This window comes from Paramisgurnus dabryanus, chromosome 6 (assembly GCF_030506205.2).
Source record: "Paramisgurnus dabryanus chromosome 6, PD_genome_1.1, whole genome shotgun sequence".
NCBI classification, from domain to species: domain Eukaryota; kingdom Metazoa; phylum Chordata; class Actinopteri; order Cypriniformes; family Cobitidae; genus Paramisgurnus; species Paramisgurnus dabryanus.
Genome location: NC_133342.1, coordinates 23,821,434 through 23,840,902, shown reverse-complemented (window position 1 = coordinate 23,840,902; position 19,469 = coordinate 23,821,434). Strand labels below are relative to the sequence as shown.

Genomic DNA, 19,469 nt, shown 5'->3' with positions numbered 1-19,469 from the left:
GGACCATGTTTTAATTATCACTATAAACAGAAATTTGACAATTTTTGATTGGATAACCCAAAATGGTGTTAATACCAGATGTAAACACATTTTAAATCTCGGGTCAAAATATTTTATGGATTAAGATTAAAATTAAGTAATTAAAATTTGCATTTAGCCTTAAACAGGCCTTGGCAGCTCATTAAGCTGTTTGCATTGTCTTGTAATGTCCACTGGGGGGCAATGCTGTTATCTTTGACTGAGAACCTGAGCTGATGTAAGTGCTGTGTGGTCAATAAAATAATTACACTAAATATTAAAACAATTCCTCACCAGTTACACCACCATGAAATTGTTAATGTTTTTGTCCATGTTTAGTCAAACATTTCTTAGCTACATTATCAAGAATAGATTTGACTTCCTTAGGTCACATGATAACCCTGATTTAGTTCCTAAACTTTAGGGATTCAAATGGCCTACTTATTATTAATTAGGTAGTGGTTGGACTTTTATGTAATATGCTTTAATTTTGGAAAATTAGGGTCAAAGTAATTTCTTAGTATAGAATCATCTCTAATAGTTGTTACATTTTTCTTTCAGGAGCTTTAGTAATTAAGGAACACATTCTTTTTTATCTTTCAGAAGGAGACATTTTAACTAATCATTTATTTTTTTACCAACTGTCATTATTTATTTACCATCTTTGATGAATCTTCACAGGGTTTTTTTAATGTCTTCAGAAGTCATGTGAAAATGTTCTGTCATCACTATTCACTGATCTTCATCTTTACCTTAAAGGGGACATTTCACAAGACCTTTTTGAAAATGCAAAATAAATCTTTGGTGTCCCCAGAGTAAATATGCGAAGTTTAAACTCAAAATACCATATCGATAATTTTTATAAATGTTATAATTGTCGTTTTTGGGTGTGTCCTCTGAAATGCAAATGAGCTGATGAAATGCAAATATTGATCGCCTTTATGGTGGTTTGTTGAAATTGAAACTCAATTGTGCTGTCAATTCTCATCTCTCTCTCTCTCTCTCTCTCTCTCTCTCTCTCTCTCTCTCTCTCTCTCTCTCTCTCTCTCTCTCTCTGTACTAAATGGCAGTGGTGTGGTTGGATAGTGCAGATTAAGGGACGGTATTATCCCCTTCTGACATCACAAGGGGAGCCAAATTTCAATTACCTATTTTTTTCACATGCCGAAGTTACCGGGTTGTTCTTTTTCACATTTTCTAGGTTAATAAAAGCACTGGGGACACAATCATAGCACTTAAACATGGTAAAAGATTTTCATGGTATACTTTAAGAAAGCTTTTTTAAGAATTATTGTGACAGGATGTTTGAAATAGTGAGTGTTTTATCAAGAATAAGTCAGTAGCATCAATAAAAGTCATGTGGACTTTTATCTCATTTTTAACAAATATGTTTACTATACACTGTTGCTAGGGACAACATGAGCTGAGTGAGGTTGCTAACAAAACTTTTTTTTTGATTTCCAGGGGAAAACCAGCAGGATAGGAATGACACAAGGGTAAGTACATGATAATAATAAGTCAAACTGAAAGTTTTTAGTTTGGGAGAACTCTCTGGGTAATGAGATAAGATACTGTCACAGTACTTTTTTTGGAAATCTAGCAGATAAACGTTCTTGTTAACGTTGTTAAAAAAGAAAAATGATAAGATTTCCGCTCACAACATCAAGGTCTCACTGCAGAAAATAACACTCTGGAAAAACATGTCCATCACTCAGAGCAGGGCACTGTTAGGGTCCATCTCATCCTCACTTTGAAAACAACCTCAGTAACATGCCAAGCAAACAATATTTCTGACAGACCTTCCTTTCTCTCTGTATGTCTCTCCTCCTCCCCCTGGTGAGTATTTTTCTAACCACACCCATTTCCTCCATTGTGGGAGGAACTCTAAGAGCAACATCACTCCTGCATTCCTGCCAGTGTGCACTGTGCGTCCCGTGGCCTGACTGCAAACCAGGCCAGACTGCTGAGCTGTTTCTATGGTGCTACATCTGAGACTTAAGAGGCATTGCACTCAGCCAATCAGATGGCTTGTGGTTTGAAGGGGCACAGTGTGGGCCGTCACAGCTGAGGGAAAGAGAGTTTTTGAAGTTTCTTTTAGTGCGCACTGGAGTTTAAACAAGGGGGCACCACTTTTCTGGAAAAAACAGGAGACAGAAAAGCGGATTGGGCACACTCATCATTTTCAGTGGAATGAAGACTTGGTCTATCTGCTGCAATCTCACCTAGGAGTCTTGTTTCTGACACTGCCTTCAAAGCTACCAAATTCAATTACTTCCACAGTATTGCTATAGATCATCTCCTTCATGTTTTATGAGTGGAAAGTGTACAAATGAAGAGGCAGACTTCATCCTGAAAACAGTGCCATAAAGAACTTATAGTTTTTGGCATCTTCTCGGGGCAGAACGTTTGCTATTCTGACCAGCGTGGTGGAAACAAATTGTATTGCCATGGCGGATAATGCTATTGAGGAATCCAATAACTTCAAAGATGAGCTGAACTGGGGCTATGAAGAAGGTAAGACTTCAGTGAGATAACAACTGGCTAATTCTCCTCTTTGTGAAACATGAAACTCTATTGTCACGCCCATGATTAAGGATTACTCTTTAAACATCCCTGCCAACTAAAATATTGCTTTTTTGTGTATGGATACAACTTACAATGAGTTTCTTTGGTACTTTTAAAAATATCAGTGATCCAGCTGTTTTATCAATAAGTTATGGGCCAAACTAGTAGTGATACTCATTGCAAAATGTTGTTTCTACTAATACTTTGGCAAACTTACTGTATCAACAACTTGGATTCAAAGTGCAGGTCAGTCGTGATCAGTAATGTCTCTGTTTTACTCTATATAGTAGCGCTGCTGTATAAGTCAGTCATTTTTTATGTACCAGGTGCTTATTGATATATTATAATTCAATAATTATGCATATTATGTAATAATTGCAGTAAAAAAATCCCTAGGCTTTTTTTACTGTGTTACTTTGTAATGGAAAGTATTCCTTATTATTTTAATAAGATGAAGCAGATGGATTGCCAAGAAGAGAAAAGGGACAAGTAAAGCTTTTAAACACAGAAATAAAAAAGCAGCAGAGGAAAAAATGAGCACATACTGTATCCCCCCGTGTCTGTTATTCCTGCTGGACACCTCACTAATGACTTTGAAACACTGGAGGTCTGACAGATCTTATTTAGTTTTACTTTAGGATAACTAGACCACCGCCTGTATCATCCACAGCAACAGTACCTAATGCTGCATTTACTGCGAACAACAGTTTGATTGACACAAATGTTGCAAGAATTTGTTTCAAGGTAACAATTCACCAAGGATTCGCATTAAACTGTTGTAGTGGGTCATGAACAAGGACAAAGTCAGCAACAGTTAAAAACAAGATAAGCGTTTGATAAAATTTATGTTATCACCATTAAGCAGTTGATTGCATCCCCATGTGTTTTCTTGTAATGGATTCCAGGTGTTGAATGGGGTCTGCTGTTTCCTGAAGCAAATGGAGAGTACCAGTCCCCTATAAACCTTAACTCCAGGGAAGCATGCTATGATCCCCGGCTCCTGGAGGTGGGGCTTAACCCCAACTATGTGGTTTGCAGGGACTGCGAGGTCATCAATGATGGTCACACTGCAAGGATCATGCTTAAATCCAAATCAGGTATACAAAAAAAAAAAACAGTGGCAAGAAACATTTTGTGAACCTTTTGGAATTTCATAGTTTTCTGAAAAAATGTGTCATTAAATGTGAACTGATCTCACGGGTATTGACGAACATAATGTGTCAAAAAATAATAACACAAAAAAATACTAATCGTTCATGTCTTTATTGAACACACTCATTCAACATTCAAAATGACAGAGGAAAAAGTAAGTGAATGACCCCCTTGGCAACAATGACCTAAACCTGGTGCTTCCTGTAGCTGTGAATCAGAACTGCACATTTTTGCTGGCACAACATATTCTTTGGATGTCTCATGTGTCCATAGCATCTCTATTGGGTTGAGGTCTGGGCTCTGACTTGGCCACTCCAAAAGGCAGATTTTGTTTTTATGAAGCCATTCTGTTGTGGACTTGCTCCGGTGTTTCAGCCTGATCTCACAAAAAATCATACATATTTTACGAGTTTGCTTATTCGTATACATTTATACAAAGGTAATTGTGCAAAATCGTACGATTCTCAAGAAAACAACAACAACAAAACCGAACCCCTAACCCCACTGGGGTCAAGGCAAATCGTACCAAAACTTATAAATGTGGTTGTATGAATTAATACGAATTAGCCAACTCGTAAAATATGATTTTTTGTGAGATCAGGCTGAAACACCAGAGCAAGTCAACGACAGAATGGCTTCAGAAAAACAAAATCCGCCTTTTGGAGTGGCCAAGTCAGAGCCCAGACCTCAACCCAATAGAGTTACTATGAATTGACTTGAAGAGGTGTTTTGGGTTGTTGTCCTGTTGCATCACCCACCTTCTACACAGGTTCAACTGACATACAGACATTCTCACATTATCCTGAAGAATTGTCTGATAAACTTGGGAATTCATCTTCCCCTCAATGATTGCAAGCTGCCCATGCCCTGATGCAGCAAGGCAGGCCAAAATCATGATTTCCCTCCACCATACTTTACAGTTGAGGTGATGTTTTCATGATGATATGCTGTGCCCTTTCCCATGCCAGATGTAGCGCTTAGTTTTAGTCTTAGTTTCATCAGTCCACAAAACATTTTGGGAAAACCGCTGGAGTGTCAATGTGCTCTTTTGCAAACTTTAGGCGTGCAGCATGTTCTTTTAGTAAGCAGTAGCTTCCCTCATGGTATCCTGCCATAGAAACCCTGCTTGTTCAGTGTTTTACTTATTGTAGACTCATGAACATAGATGTTCGCAAGTTCCAATGATATCTTCAAATCTTTGGCTGTCATTCTGAGTCGTTTCTTGACCTCACTGATGAGTCTTTTTTGTGGTCTCGGTGTCATTTTGACTGGGCGACCACTTTTTGGTAGAGTAGCAACAGTCCCAAAGCATCTCCATTTGTAGATTGGTGAATTTCTAAAGTCTTTGAAATAACTTTGTAACCCTTTCCAGCTTCATGTAAAGCAACAATTCTTGATCGTAGCTGCTCTGAAAGCTCTTTTTGGGAGGCATGGGTCACATAAGCATGTTCTTCTTGTGCAGACTCCAAAAGTTTGAGGGGTTTTTATCAGTCAAAATAGCTGTAGTCCACACCTCCAAATGTATTATATTAACGAGACTCCAGGTGTGCTAAAACCTGACTCCAATTAGCTTTTTAGAGGTTATTAATTCTGCATTCCAGGCAGGTTTTTGAGCCCTTGAATCACGACTTCAAAACCACGACTCTGAACTGGGAGTACGCGTTTCAGGCCTATAACCTGTGTTTTTCCAACCTCGTGAAAGTGCACTGGAACGGCAGTCAAACCCATGACTTCATATGCGTGAAGTCGTACTAGATCGATGTATTCCCGGTTCAGAGTCGTGAGTCGTGGTTTTGAAGATGTGATTTACGAGTTACAAGTTGCCAGAAACGTGGCATAACTCAAGGGTTCACATATTTTTTTCCACAAGCACTATGAGTTTTTTTGGTTGTTAAATAAAGACATGAAAGATCCGATTTCTTTTTAGAAAACTATGAAATTCCAAAAGGTTCACATACTTTCCTTGCCACTGTAACCCTTACACCTACTGCATTATGAGGTTATGGGGAGGTAAAAATGCTTCCTGAGTCTTATAATGTTTTTTCAGTTGTAACCGGTGGCCCTCTCCCCAACAACCATGAGTATGAACTGAACGAGGTGCGCTTTCACTGGGGAAGAGAAAACCAGAGGGGATCTGAACACACTGTTAACTTTAAGGCATTTCCTATGGAAGTAAGCATGTCTACCAGTTCTGTGTATTTTGGATGTTTGTTCTTGCTTGTTTATTACAAGTAATAATTCTCAGTTGTCAGCTACTGCTGATACGAATATTCAATGCAGTAGCTCAATATAGCTTCAACTTTGCTACACAGAAGAAATAGCATTTTGTTGCAGTAAGCCTGCTGTTGCAATTATATTACTTATATTACTCTGATGTGCAACCGGTCTAGCAAAACACAGGAATGGATTATAGAATTTTTATACCACTTTCAAACTTAGTTGCACATCATGTCAGTTGCAGTGCCTATTCAGTATGAGGAGAAAATCTTTTCTTAGTTGCAAAAGAACAAAAGGGGAACTCAGTCTTTTTTAATGCCAGTAGTACCACATGCATCATGAATTGTTCTATTCAGCTCACCTATCCCTGGCACCTGCTATCCCACACCGACATGCCCTTGTCTTCTGTACACAAGGAGAAAGATAAGGGCCTGTTCTTATGTTGCCATGTTTGTCCATAACACAGTAGTTCCTGAAGTTGCCACAGTCAAACCAGTTTTTTAACCGAAGATAGTGGTGGGACTTGTAAATTAAATAGCATCACAATTATAATTTTGCATAGCAAACATTGTTGACTTGACATTTTGGGTGTATGGTGAAAATGAATGCAGATCCCTTCAGTTATTAAATGTCTCTCACAGCTTCATCTAATCCACTGGAACTCAACATTATTTAACAGCGTGGAGGAGGCCATGGGCAAGAAAAATGGCATTCTCATCATCGCTCTGTTTGTCCAGGTATCATATTTGACTTGACCAAATATGAAATATCCAGTACTGTTGTATGAATAAATATGTTTTTAGCACATTGTTTACACAGAAAGCTTTTGGTGTCTTCCTCTGTTTGTGTTTAAAATACTGATTATACATGTAAATGGAAGGAGAATTTTTGCTCTATGTGGTTTTCCCACTGTATGTCATGCTCATTTGACATTTTCGATCTGATGTAATTTGTGCAGGTTGGGAAGGAGCATCTTGGATTGAAAGCCATTACAGACGTCTTGCAGGACCTCCAGTATAAAGTAAGCACATGAGATTAGAATATGACCCATAAACTGGCAGAGTTATCTGACTGTTATCTTTTTATCTTTGTACAGGGAAAGACAAAAATTATTCCATGTTTTAACCCTAACACGTTACTACCTGGTAAGTTAAAAAACTTTATAGTAGTACATAACACTCTTATTTATAATTTATTATATTGAAGGTTTGGTTCACCCAAGAATCATAATTTTGTTAATAATTACTCTTCGACATTTGTTTATCTTCGGAACCCAAATGAAAATATTTGTAATGAAATTCAAAAGCTTTCTGAACCTCCATAGGCAGTAAAGACATTGGGTATAGTCCATGTGAATACAATGGTTCAATCTTCATTTCATGAAGTGACAAGCATACTTTTTGTGGTCATAAAATCGGTCTCAGTACCTATATCGGTCTCTCTCTCTTTCTCTCTATATACAGATGTGAGTCGATAATGGGGCATCTATGTGTGTATATAAACATGTGTTAAACAGCTTTCATTAATACATGTTGGAGACTTTTTGAGCACCAAGATATTCTTGTCACTTCATGAAATGCAGACCATAGTCACAGGGATTATTTTCGCAGTGCCTTTACTGCCTTTCTGAAAGTTGTGCGTTGTGTTGCTCTCTATGGGGGTTCAGAAAGCTCTCGGATTTAATTAAAAAAAATCTTCATTTGTTCAGAAAAGGTCTTAACTCTTTCCCCACCAGCGACTTAAAAAAAGTTGCCAGCCAGCGGTAGCATTTTTTATGATTTTCACAAGTTTAATGCCTTCCAGAAAATGTTCTTCTTTAAATATATAAACCTACACAATATCAAACCTACAAAGAACAGACTGTATGCTTTTAAACTCTTCTCTCAAATATGGGTACGTTTCTTCAAAAATACCAAATTTTGAGTAAAAAGCTGAGAATATATTATTTTTGTAAAGGACTTTTGATAGAGATCAGATTCAGTGTGATCCTTAAAACATACGAACACTGTAAAAAAATTCCGTAGAAATTGCAGCTGGGTTGCCGGTAATTTACCGTAGATTTAAATTTAAGTTTTTACTGGCAATATTTTGTTCAAAGTTAAATGAACATTAAACATTTACAAGTCTTTGTCTTTACAGAGTAAAACTAAAAAAACAGCATCAAGCAAAACATTCTGGGAAACAAAATCTGAAGCAAAAAACAGAAAAAGGTTGATGATGATTTCTGGTTCCCAGAATGCTTTGCATGAGGCTGTTATTGTATAGCTTTATTCTGTAAAGATAAAGACTTGTTAATATTTAAAATTTATTTAACTTTGAACAAACTCTTGCCAGTAAATAACATAAATGTAAATCTACGGTATATTACCGGCAACCCAGCTGCAATAACATTGAAATTTCTACGGATTTTTTTTACAGTGAAATTTAAACTATTTGTCCTAAGGGAATACTTCGGGTTTTTATAAGCTGGGTAAGAAAATACAGATTGCCGGAAAAACTTGTAATTGGCAGGGAAGCTTTTTCTATTAATTGACGAGTTATCTCGTCAATGGCGGGGAAAGAGTTAAAGGTGTAAAACAATGTGAGGGTGAGTAATTAATGACAAAATGTTCTTTCTGAGGTGAACTTACACTTTAAAGGGCACATATTAATTCACCCTCTCACCCTCTTTTAATCCCTATTTATTCAAAGCAGCAAAAAAAGCCCACCCCACCCATAGCCACTGTCTGAATGACAGGTTAAATTTACCCAAAAGCTTTTCTAAATGTGTTTGTTAGCACGTTGTAGTGCTAATGCAGCTAAATATACTATTGTCTCAGCACTTACTGTCTGTTTGTAACGGAGGTAAAAGCACTATCTTATTTGCATTTAAAAGTATAAACACATGAAAACAGCGTTTTTCATTTGTTATAGCATTTTGGACATGCTACAAATGATCTGTGTGGTATTTTGAGCTGAAACTTTACTGGCACATAGGCCCACCTGAGACTTATATTACATTTTGTAATAATATTTGCCCTTTAATATTCTTTTTTGCATACTATATAAAATCCTTTCCAATGCAATGGCATTTTCTTGTTATTTCCTAGATCAAAGCATCAGTGCTTCTCTGATTGTCTTTATTGGTTTCTTAACTTCCTCAGACCCTCTTTTAAGAGATTACTGGGTGTATGAGGGCTCTTTGACCACTCCACCCTGCAGTGAGAATGTCACCTGGATTCTCTACCGTTACCCACTAACTATCTCTCAGATGCAGGTAAAGCTATTTAAAATGTTAAATAATATGTGACTGTTACCGTAACTAACTTTTTTCATTCACTGGCCAACTAAAAAGCCATAGTTTACCCACAAAAGGTGAAAACAAGAGAAAAACCTTTTAAATTGTTCTTAAAAAGCAGATATAGGCCAGTTTTTTAATGGTCAGAACCTGGAATATCACTTTTTTGAGTCATTTGGGGGCAATTTTAGAACATCTTGGGCCAAAGAAGGCAAGCTGGGGAATAAAGTGGGGACAATATTTTGGCTATCCACCTGTTTCTTGAACGCAAAATGTGACGTATTACCTTTCCGGTCTGAGACTTCCGTTTTACTTGCCAGCCGGTAGAGGGGCGTAGTGGGAGCACGCATAAAACATAGCCGTTTCTCAATACCAAGTACGCCAAACACGGATTTGTGTCTTTCGTAGTTCGAACTTACAAGTTCAGACTTGGAAGAACGAACTCGTGATGCGAAATGCATTCTGGGAAACTTCACTGTCATAAGTCCACACAAGTCTCCTCTGGTGCATCCTCGATAAAATGGGCGGATCAAGAACACATCCGGGGATTTTATGTGAACTTGGGCTTGATGCGAACTTTGAATTGGAACAGTACTTGGGCCGCGACTGATGACGTTTCACAAGTCCACAAGAACACTGCTGCGTCCGAAACCGCCTACTACATACAATATAGTACGTGAAAAGCAGTAGGCGAGGCGAGTAGTATGTCCGAATACATAGTATTCGAAAAACAGTATGCGAAAAGTACCCGGATGACCTACTACTTCCGGTTAGATTTTGCAGTGTGCATACGATGGACGCTTCACTATCCCATGATGCCCCGGACGAGGAGTTATCCAACGAAGAAGAAGAGGCACTTTTCGCGCTGAAATGACATGACGTGATGACGACGTATGTCACGTGATGTAGCAAGATGGCGGATGTAGTACGTCCGAATCTCATTCATACTACCAGGATTCATACTATACAGTACCTACTGTTTTAACGGCAAGTAAGTAGGTACTTCATCTAATTCAGTACCTACTATACAGTATGCGGTTTCGGACGCAGCCCACAAGTACAGACAAGAACGCATATTGAGAAATGGCTCATGATTTAAACAATTAATATTTACTACACCTGCCATGTATGAACCTATGGAAGCCGAGAGAGGACATGCACTATTATTATTTTTGCTTTCTTGTTTTCTCGTGATCACGACTTAATTTCTTGTGATCTCGAGATAACAAAAGTTGTTTTCTTGTTATCCTGACATGAAATTAAGTCGTGATCACGAGAAAACAAGCAAGCAAAAATAATAATAGTGCATGGCCTTTCTCGGCTTCCGTACAACTGTCCCTCTGCTGTGAGGTTTTTTGAAACTGCATTTTTTAATGGACTTTTTTGCGACACGTCAAGCTTCTCGCGGTCCGACACAGTCAGCAGTATCTTTCTTTTCAACACATTGTAAATAATTTGAACAAACCCTAATAAACATGTTAAACTACTGCATGTATTGAGTGTTGTTTTCATTTAAAAAAAATATTATTACATCGCTTACGCAGGAGACATTAGCTTATGAACTTATGTGCTTACTTTTTAAAGTATTTGCTTTCTGAACAAAAGTACGCTCAAACACATTACAAACAATAACTAAGCAGATTATGTCGTATATATATTCTGTACTGTAATCGCATTTTTGTAATAATATATAGTAGCAGAATAAATAAATCTGCATTTTTATAAGCATAATATTAGTTGTTATTAAACAATTATTGTATTTATTGTTTACTGGTAGTTTCTATAAAATGTTTTACTGGATGGATTTGTAAATACCGATGAGTGCATGTGCGCCACATACACATGCTCTTGTGCATGGGGTTACAATAAATGTTTTGTAGAGATTAACTGCATTTGTATTAGCTATTATGGCAACCCCTAACTGCACAAATTATGTCGATCTTCCTGGATTTCATAATAAACATTAAACAGCCAGTCAAAACGGCACACTTGTGTCCTTCGCAATAGACTACCATTGGCTTTAGTGGTTCACCGGAAGTCATAAGCCGGAAAGCTCAAAGATGGCGGCCCCCGCATTTACCTCAAGAAACAGGTGGATATGCAAAGGCTAATTCACACTGGTCCAACAAATGCCAACAAACTCCAACCAACACTAACATTCTAATTTGATTGGCATTTGTTAGATCAGTGTGAATTAGTTCGATGTTTGCTTGATTGTTGTTAATTTGGCCTAAAATTATTACTAGTGAGAAAATTGCAAACTAAAGCAATGTCTATATAATTAATTATATAGAAATATTTACAAACATATATATCTTATATTTTCTTAGACAATACTCAGCCTTTACCACATTACCATCTACTAACAGTTCGCTAAATGTGTACACTAGGTGCTACTAGGTTGGTTGAATATAGGGTCTAATTTTATGTTTTCCTCTTTGTGCTACCTTTACTTTGTTGTGGTATCACAAGCTGAAGCCCTTTTGACAGTTATTGGCACCGGCTATATTGACACCAGTAGCTTTGCTCACACTGGCATGACAGCGGAAAAGCATGTCAGTGTGCAAGTCAATTCTGTCAGTACAATATTTGGTCTGCAACTCAAAGCATTTTTGAATGACTTGCACAATTAAGTAAAGGCTAGAGCCATATGAGTATAATACAAAGGTCAGACATGAGCCTTGCATTTGTTTGAGGATTCTTATAAAGTTTTAGATGTCTATAGAATGATATCACCTTGTTGTACTTTTCAAGGGACTCATTTGACCCTGTTGATGTTATGTGAAAAATAAACAGTGAAAATAACAATGAGCTTAAAACGTACTATCCATGTTTTAACTAACCCAAAATCTTTTTCTGTCCAAGATTGAAGAGTTCCGTCGACTCCGGTCTCACATTAAAGGAGCAGAGCTTCCTGAAGGAAATGATGGGATGCTGGGAGACAACTTCAGACCAACCCAGCCTCTGAGTGACAGGGTGGTCAGGGCAGCCTTCCAGTAGAAGCTCCACACCAGGATCCATTTTAATCTGCCATGGGTAATTTTTCAGAAGATCATATTCTTCTCTCTGTTTATTCAAGTGGAATTTCCTCATTTCAGGATAATGCCATGGCTAATGTATTGCTTTGCTGCTCTGTGTAAAGGAGGAGTTAAATCCCCCACTTTAGCTGATTAAATGACTCATTCTCTGAGGTACAAGAGCCCACCTGGATTTTCTGGGAGTGCAAATCTTCTAGTTTAGGCAGACCTGTATATTATATCGACCATAACTCTGACCAAAAACTATAAAAAAGGGTCTTGCTTAGTGTATTAAATAGGCCACGTTCTCTTAGCAGTACAATAATTAGTATACAGTGCAGCGCTTCAAGGGTTGGAGTAATAGAGTAACCCAATTCCTTCTGATCTAGGACTAGCTGCAGCATTGTATATAGATCTAGCTATTTCAGGACTCTCAAGGGGACACCTGGGTCTGCCTGCATATAACTCATTTTGAAATGAGATGGCGAAGAGGCTCAATTTAGGCCATGATGATGCAGTGCTCCTAAATGTGTAAAATGCTGTATGCAGAGTAATGCAGAGTAAAGGGCCGGAGAAGTGCCAGAAGGCACTTTTTTATAAAACACACATGTAGTGTAGCAATGCATTATTTATAAATAACTAGTTTCTATATTTATAAATAACTACTTTCAGTTTCTAGTTAAGCATCTCAAATAATTTTTTTTAGGTTTCTGCAAAGATGCGCACAATTTAAAACTCTAACCACTGGTTTTACAGACAAGGCGTAAAACTAGTCCTTGACTAAGTCATTGTATCAACTGAAAATAACGTGCACTGACAGATCTTAAAGGTGCAGTGTGTAATTTTTAGAAGGATCTCTTGACAGAAATGCAATATAATACACAAAACTATATTATCAAAGGTGTATAAAGACCTTTCATAATGAACAGTTATGTGTTTATTACCTTAGAATGAGATGTTTTTATCTACATACACAGTGGGTCCCCTTACATGGAAGTCGCCATTTTGGGCCACCATGTTTCTACAGAAGCTCTTAACGGACAAATTTTTTTACTAAGTTGTCTCAGATGATGACCTGTTTGTCCTGTGGTGGCTACAGTAGCTTCTCTATGTGTTTCAAAAGCCAGGGGTGAGCAGTGGACTGAGCCATTGGTTGCAATTCACAACCTCCCCACTAGATGCCGCTAAAATTTACACACTGCACCTTTAAAATATGCCAGTGCCATTGATTTGCCTTAAAGGTGGGGTGCATTATCTCTGAAAGCCAATGTTGACATTTGAAATCAACTTAACAAACACACCCCTACCCCAATAGAATCTGGACCTTCTTTTGATAGACCCGCAATAATAGGCCACAATGTCGGTTAGTAGACACGCCACTTACTGCTGATTGGCTACAAGTATGTTTTGGTACTTGGCCCGACTCCCTTTTCCAAAGTGGTTTTCAAAAATAATGCACCTTGCCTTTAAGATACACACCAGTAGCGTCTTTTCTAAGGCATGTTTATAGACCGTTTCAGCAATAACAACACAAACAAGCGGATGTCGCGTTCCGCACGTAACTTCCGGTAAGCTCCGCTAAGAATAAATAACAACAAAGTTCTTTAAACGTAGTTTATTTATATAACAAGCAAAATTAACAACACATAGATTACCTAGGAAACCAAAACATTTGTTATTTTCGAGGAGGCATTTGTTCAAGAGATCAGTTTAGCAACTAGTCAGACCATTAAAAAAAACGAAACCGGAAGTAAAGTTCGGATCCAGACGTGTATCACGTGCGTCCGATGAAACCATCTATAAAAGATGCTTAAACATCTTAATCTAGTCCTAGGTTTAGCTAAGCCTTGACTGTGAAATCAGGCCTCAGTTTCCTAATCATAGCCCTTTAAAACAGAGATTATACTAATTATCCATGATTTCTCTCTCGAGAAACCATTCGCGTGCATTTTTGTGTATGACAAGAGTACGTGATGCGCTTTTCTGTCATCCTGGTGAATAATGTCGGCTTTAGGGCAGATAGTGACAGCTCTCTGATCTCTGCTTCAGTCCAGTTTGCCGACATTTCTTTAGTTGTGAATGTTGATCTGCATTTAAATCCCTGTGTGAAAGATCTTAACCATAACTTCTAATTGCGATGACACACGCCCCTTACGCCATTGTTTCTGTCTCTTGTTCACACAGAATGCTTTCTGTGAATGTTACGGCAACGCAGTGGCGGATGACTTCTTTTTTTTGAAGTATGTAGCTTGTCATGTGTGTGGTTCGTCATTTCAAAAATTGTGTTCTGTGCTTTGAGAGATCGTGTGTGCATCACGTGTCATGCCAAAATAAGTGCCTGCTGCCTTGAACTTGAACTTAAAAGGAGACACTCGCGTGTGCCAGATACTCGCACAATCTCATGCGTAATCAGAGTTTACTGTTAAGGGAGTGTCTTGCATGTATTTAGGGAACGTGGGCGTCTCTTTTATCATAAACGGTTTTGACGCATGTACAGCAGGCACTTATTTTGACAAAACACGTGATGCACACAGGATCTCTCCACACGCAGGACACATATTTTGGAAAAGGGAACCACACACGTGACAATCCGAACACTTATTATGAATTAGCGCATCCTCGGAATTGCAGTCACGAGCCTATACGTAACTATGTAAGCGATCCCAGAACATTTACGGGACGTGTTTGTGTTCACACAAAATCCTCTCTGACAATTTTACAGAAATTTTCTGGGACCACATGGTTTTTTTGACTAACTAAAGATTCGTTTTACTCATGGTTTCTTCATAAGAATCATCTTACTTATTTGAAGCTTATGTGCTTTTCACAAAATATTGAAAACAAAATGCATAAAAACAGTAATAAGAAAAGTATAAAATACATAAAATACATGGTGTACAAAATGCCAGATCTTAGATATTCTTGAGCCAGCAAGGACCTAAGTTTAGAAATATGGTCAATTTAGGCCATATTAAGAAATGACAAAAATAACAAACAGTTTACCTACGACTGTGGTTTGCCAGAGCAAACCATCATTTTGCTGTTAACACGACTGTTGTGATTTACCAAAGATGTGTGGTCTAGTTATTTTTGTGACTGTTCGGGTGTTTCTCATTCAGATGCAAAATTTATGGGAGGAGATTATTTGAATGATTCACGCAACACGATTTACTAATATTTGCATGTGTGATATTAATAGTTTTGCACCATTATTAAATACAGAAAAAAAGCATTTCTTAAATATTTTTTTTGTGCTTGAAATGACTGCAGTTAGATCAGACAGCACGTGGTACAAGGCAGAGAATTTTTTTAATACGAAACAGTTTATTTGGAATCCCAGAGTGACTAGAAGTCACACAATAGCAGATGTTTCAAAACTTCTTGTAAACCTTATTTTTTTGTCCTCTGGTTCTTTTCAGTGTCCTTGGTTAGCTGGGATTTCACACACTGAATTTTCAGCTGGGATGTACGTGGTGCTGAACTCAAGCGCATTAGGCGTAAATAGATCACCAGCACCTGCAGGAGCATCAGCTCTGCTTATTTGCGACCCTAAACTAATTTGCGCTGCTCTTAGTAGATTGCATTGGTCATTATGGAAATCAGCTGTTGCGCCTATGTTATTTAATTAGCGTCTTTTTAGTTAATAACCCGCAAATATTACCATCCCATCTGCGCCTTTTTGGAATTGCGCTAATTTGCATAGTTTAGTAGTAAATCTGGCCCTTAGAAGATATATAATTGTTCTAAGACATTTAGTCATTTAGCTTGACAGTTACAAGGTGTCATACAAAACCACACAGCATGGAAATGGGCCAACACAGAAATGATATAACAACAGATAACCACATGATTCAAGACCACAATAAGCAACGTAAGATCATGTCATCACATTTCATAAAAAATGCACTCAACTAGGTCAAGTGAGTTGCAGTCATCTTTAAACTACCCGTAAATCCAATGTTAGTGGTAAATCAACTGAATCAGTCAATACTAACCAGACTAAATTGATGTCAGTGTAAGGGTTAGTCATGCAGATCACTAGTAAGTCGGTTCATGTAGTCCCTTACATGTATGCATTTTAATTCCCTCCTCTTTATAAGTAATACAAATGGCAACCACTCTAAACTACATCATTTTGGATCACATGCATATTTATATGATCATATTATTTTACACACTACTCCTCTGTGCTATGTAGAGGACATTTACATAAAAGGCTGACAGAGGCACAGTGAGTTATTGTTCAGGTGTAATTGATATCTAATGGTCACATGACTGTCTCACAAATCAGCAGTGCATGGTGTGTTTTGAATACCACTCTTGAAATTCTTATTCTCTGCCTTTATTTTGCCCCCATTGTTCACTGGATCAAAAAGTCTAAATGTAATGTTAAAAACAATATTAGTTAAACATGAATCTTAGCATTCCCCATGAGTTATTGGGCCAGAGTGTTTATATGTGGTTTATAAAAAATCAATGTTTTTTTTCAAAAAATGATTTAATTTGGTGGTATGATTTAAGATGTTGTGTGGTAATTGTATATATTTATGAGCTTATACATTTTCTTAATCCATACTTTTTTCTCATGCAGAGACAAGAAATGATGAAGAAACTGAAATGAAGATCTACATCATTGTGGTATAAATGAAAGTGCAGCACTTCCTGTAGAGTTGCTTGGGCATCATTTTGTAGTTCAATGTCCTAAATAAAGCACTGATGGTTAGTGTTGCAGAAGCTGAACTGCTGTTTCTTTTCATTTGAATCACAGTTTTATTGATTCATTGTGAAGAAGGAATGAATGAGCATGATAGCTGGTGATAAGCTTGTATAGGGAAGAGAGGAGAAGCATACTTTAGCTTGATGAATATTGTAAGATTACTGCAGTTAAGAAGTTTAATTGAAGCAGTTGTGTAGTCCTATAATTTAATCTGCCTTTATACGAACTTGCTACAGTACACAGAAAAATGTACATGACTGACACATAATGTAACATCATTTGAAGACTGCTTTTATTAGATTACACTATACATTTTGGACACTATTTTAAAATAAAATACATGTTTATTTTTTAAAGGCAGTTGAGTATTATCAAAGCTGACAATTAACCATACATTTCAATGAAGGTAAATTTCTATAATAATAAACTGTGAATACCTTGAATAAACTGACTATAACTTTAACAGCAATCTTATTAGCTGTTAGCTATTGTTTAAAATGTTTTCTTAAGAGTTTTGTTTTGTTGACAGTCTAGTCTGTTTGGAGTAAGTTTTGACGCAGCAGATTGTATTTAAAGCTGTAGTTTAATATTTAATTTACCGATGTCATTACATTGCTTGCAGAACTTCTAGTAAGGTCATATTTCTTACTGACTGTCCCAAATAATGAAAACATGATTCATTGACAGACATGTCTGTATTTTTCACACTTGTTTTGAAACTGACCTCAGTCTGCCGTTCTCACTGAAAACCAGAGTGCAGGGTATTGTTTTTTCATATCTTGAAAACCCCCTTGTTGTTGTAATGATTGTTCTGTAAGAAGTAATGTACTGGCATTAAAGATAGAGATCACATATAAATGTCAAAAAGAGTGTGTATGTGTGTAATTCATTATTAAGTAATTATATCATAGTTCTCATGTCATTATATAAAAAGAAATAAATGGCATTTTTACAGTAAGATTATGTGTAAAATGCTTCCATGATTACAATTATGCAGAAGTAAAAAAATCATTTCCCGGCCTAATTAACACTACAGGAAACATCACAACTGTGTAGCTTCTATTAAGGTGATAACACTCTGTAGTTTAGGGCGTTTACATTAAGCAAGCTAACTAAATTTACTAGTATTATAGTATTGTCTATTCTGCTGGTCCAATAAGAACATTCCCCTAAACTAACAAACGCAACCCCACCCATCTGTTCCAACAGCTTCAAAGCTAAGGCTAAAACAATGTTTGTTGGAGTGGGTGTTTTGTCTTTTTTGTTAATACAGAGGATCCACACCTGCAACTTTATGATGATTCATTTCTTGTCTCATCTAAACAGGCATATCTCTCTTTTCTAGCACAGCTTGGTACTTTGTTTACAGTCCTGTTCTGTATGTATTAAGGCTACTTTGTAACTGCTAGCCCTGGCTTAACCTAATCATAATTTATACTGAATACATGTAGTTCGCAATATTATGTATATATGCATGTAGACCCTCAATGCACATAATGAAAAATAATGTTTAATTAGACTTACACACAAATGTACAATAATAATTCTTAGTAGTGCTGGATGTGTCCTAGTATTGTTTTAAAGGAAAACACCACAGTTTTTCAATATTTTACCATGTTCTTACCTCAACTTAGACAAATTAAGACATACCCATTTTTTTTTATGCGTGCCCTTAATCTTTGTACAGCTTGTCGTGAATGTGTTAGCATTTAGCCTAGCCCCAGTCATTCCTTAGGATCCAAACAGGGATGAATTTAGAAGCCACCAAACACTTCCATGTTTTCCTTATATAAAGACTTTTACATGAGTAGTTACACAAGTAAGTATGGTGGCACAAAAAAAAACGTGCCGATTTTTTGATCGGATAAAAAATGATAACTATATTGTATGGCGCAAGAGCACTTAGTTTGCAGCACTTTGACCTCGGGCGCAGTAATATTGGTGGAAGTTTAAGTCAGAGGGGGAGTAGACAGGAGTGATGATGTTACTGCTTGCCGAGGTTGAAGTGCTGTGTCCCTATTTGGATCCTAAGGAATAAATGGTGCTAGGCTAAATGCTAACACAGTCACGACTCGCTGTACAAAGATTTAGTGCACACACTGAAAAAAGATAGGTATGTATTAGGGTTAGTTTAGGATTAAGGCTAGTAAAGTATTAAAAAAGAGTGGTGTTTTCCTTTAACAATTTAAGTCCATTATTGAGTATCAGATTGTCAATCAAAAAAATAGTACCTAATGGTGTTTCTGGGACAGTATGTTTTTTTAAAGAACCACTGAAGTCCCTTGAAATAATTAGCATTGTTTAACACGGTTATGTAATGTCAAACTAAAACAAGTTAGGGAGGGGCATTTTGTGAGGCCCCTCCCCTTTTAAAATAGCCAATAGGGTTTAGCTTACCTCACAGCCTGAAATCTGACTAGAAGCTGAAGTTAAGATTGATGTGAAATGATTGATCCACAATTTCTAAAGAATGGTTTGGAAAAGGGAGTTGGGATGACTACCAAAA

The 19,469-nt window shown here is 37.2% G+C and overlaps 1 protein-coding gene across 2 annotated transcripts; it reads left to right on the top strand.

Annotated features, from left to right (window-relative positions):
- Positions 1-1,919: 1,919 nt before the first annotated feature.
- ca8 (carbonic anhydrase VIII) lies at positions 1,920-18,276 on the top strand. Of its 2 annotated transcripts, XM_065276205.2 has the most exons (9): positions 1,921-2,532; positions 3,489-3,680; positions 5,783-5,907; positions 6,594-6,689; positions 6,911-6,973; positions 7,049-7,097; positions 9,096-9,208; positions 12,095-12,265; positions 16,838-18,272. In XM_065276205.2, the coding sequence occupies exons 1-8, from the start codon at positions 2,466-2,468 to the stop codon at positions 12,227-12,229; spliced, it is 840 nt and encodes a 279-aa protein (XP_065132277.1). In that variant the 5' UTR covers positions 1,921-2,465; the 3' UTR covers positions 12,230-12,265; positions 16,838-18,272. The 2 variants fall into 2 exon arrangements, with proteins under 2 accessions (XP_065132279.1, XP_065132277.1); XM_065276207.2 differs by lacking the exon at positions 6,594-6,689 and having other exon boundaries at positions 1,920-2,532; positions 16,838-18,276.
- Positions 18,277-19,469: the final 1,193 nt, after the last annotated feature.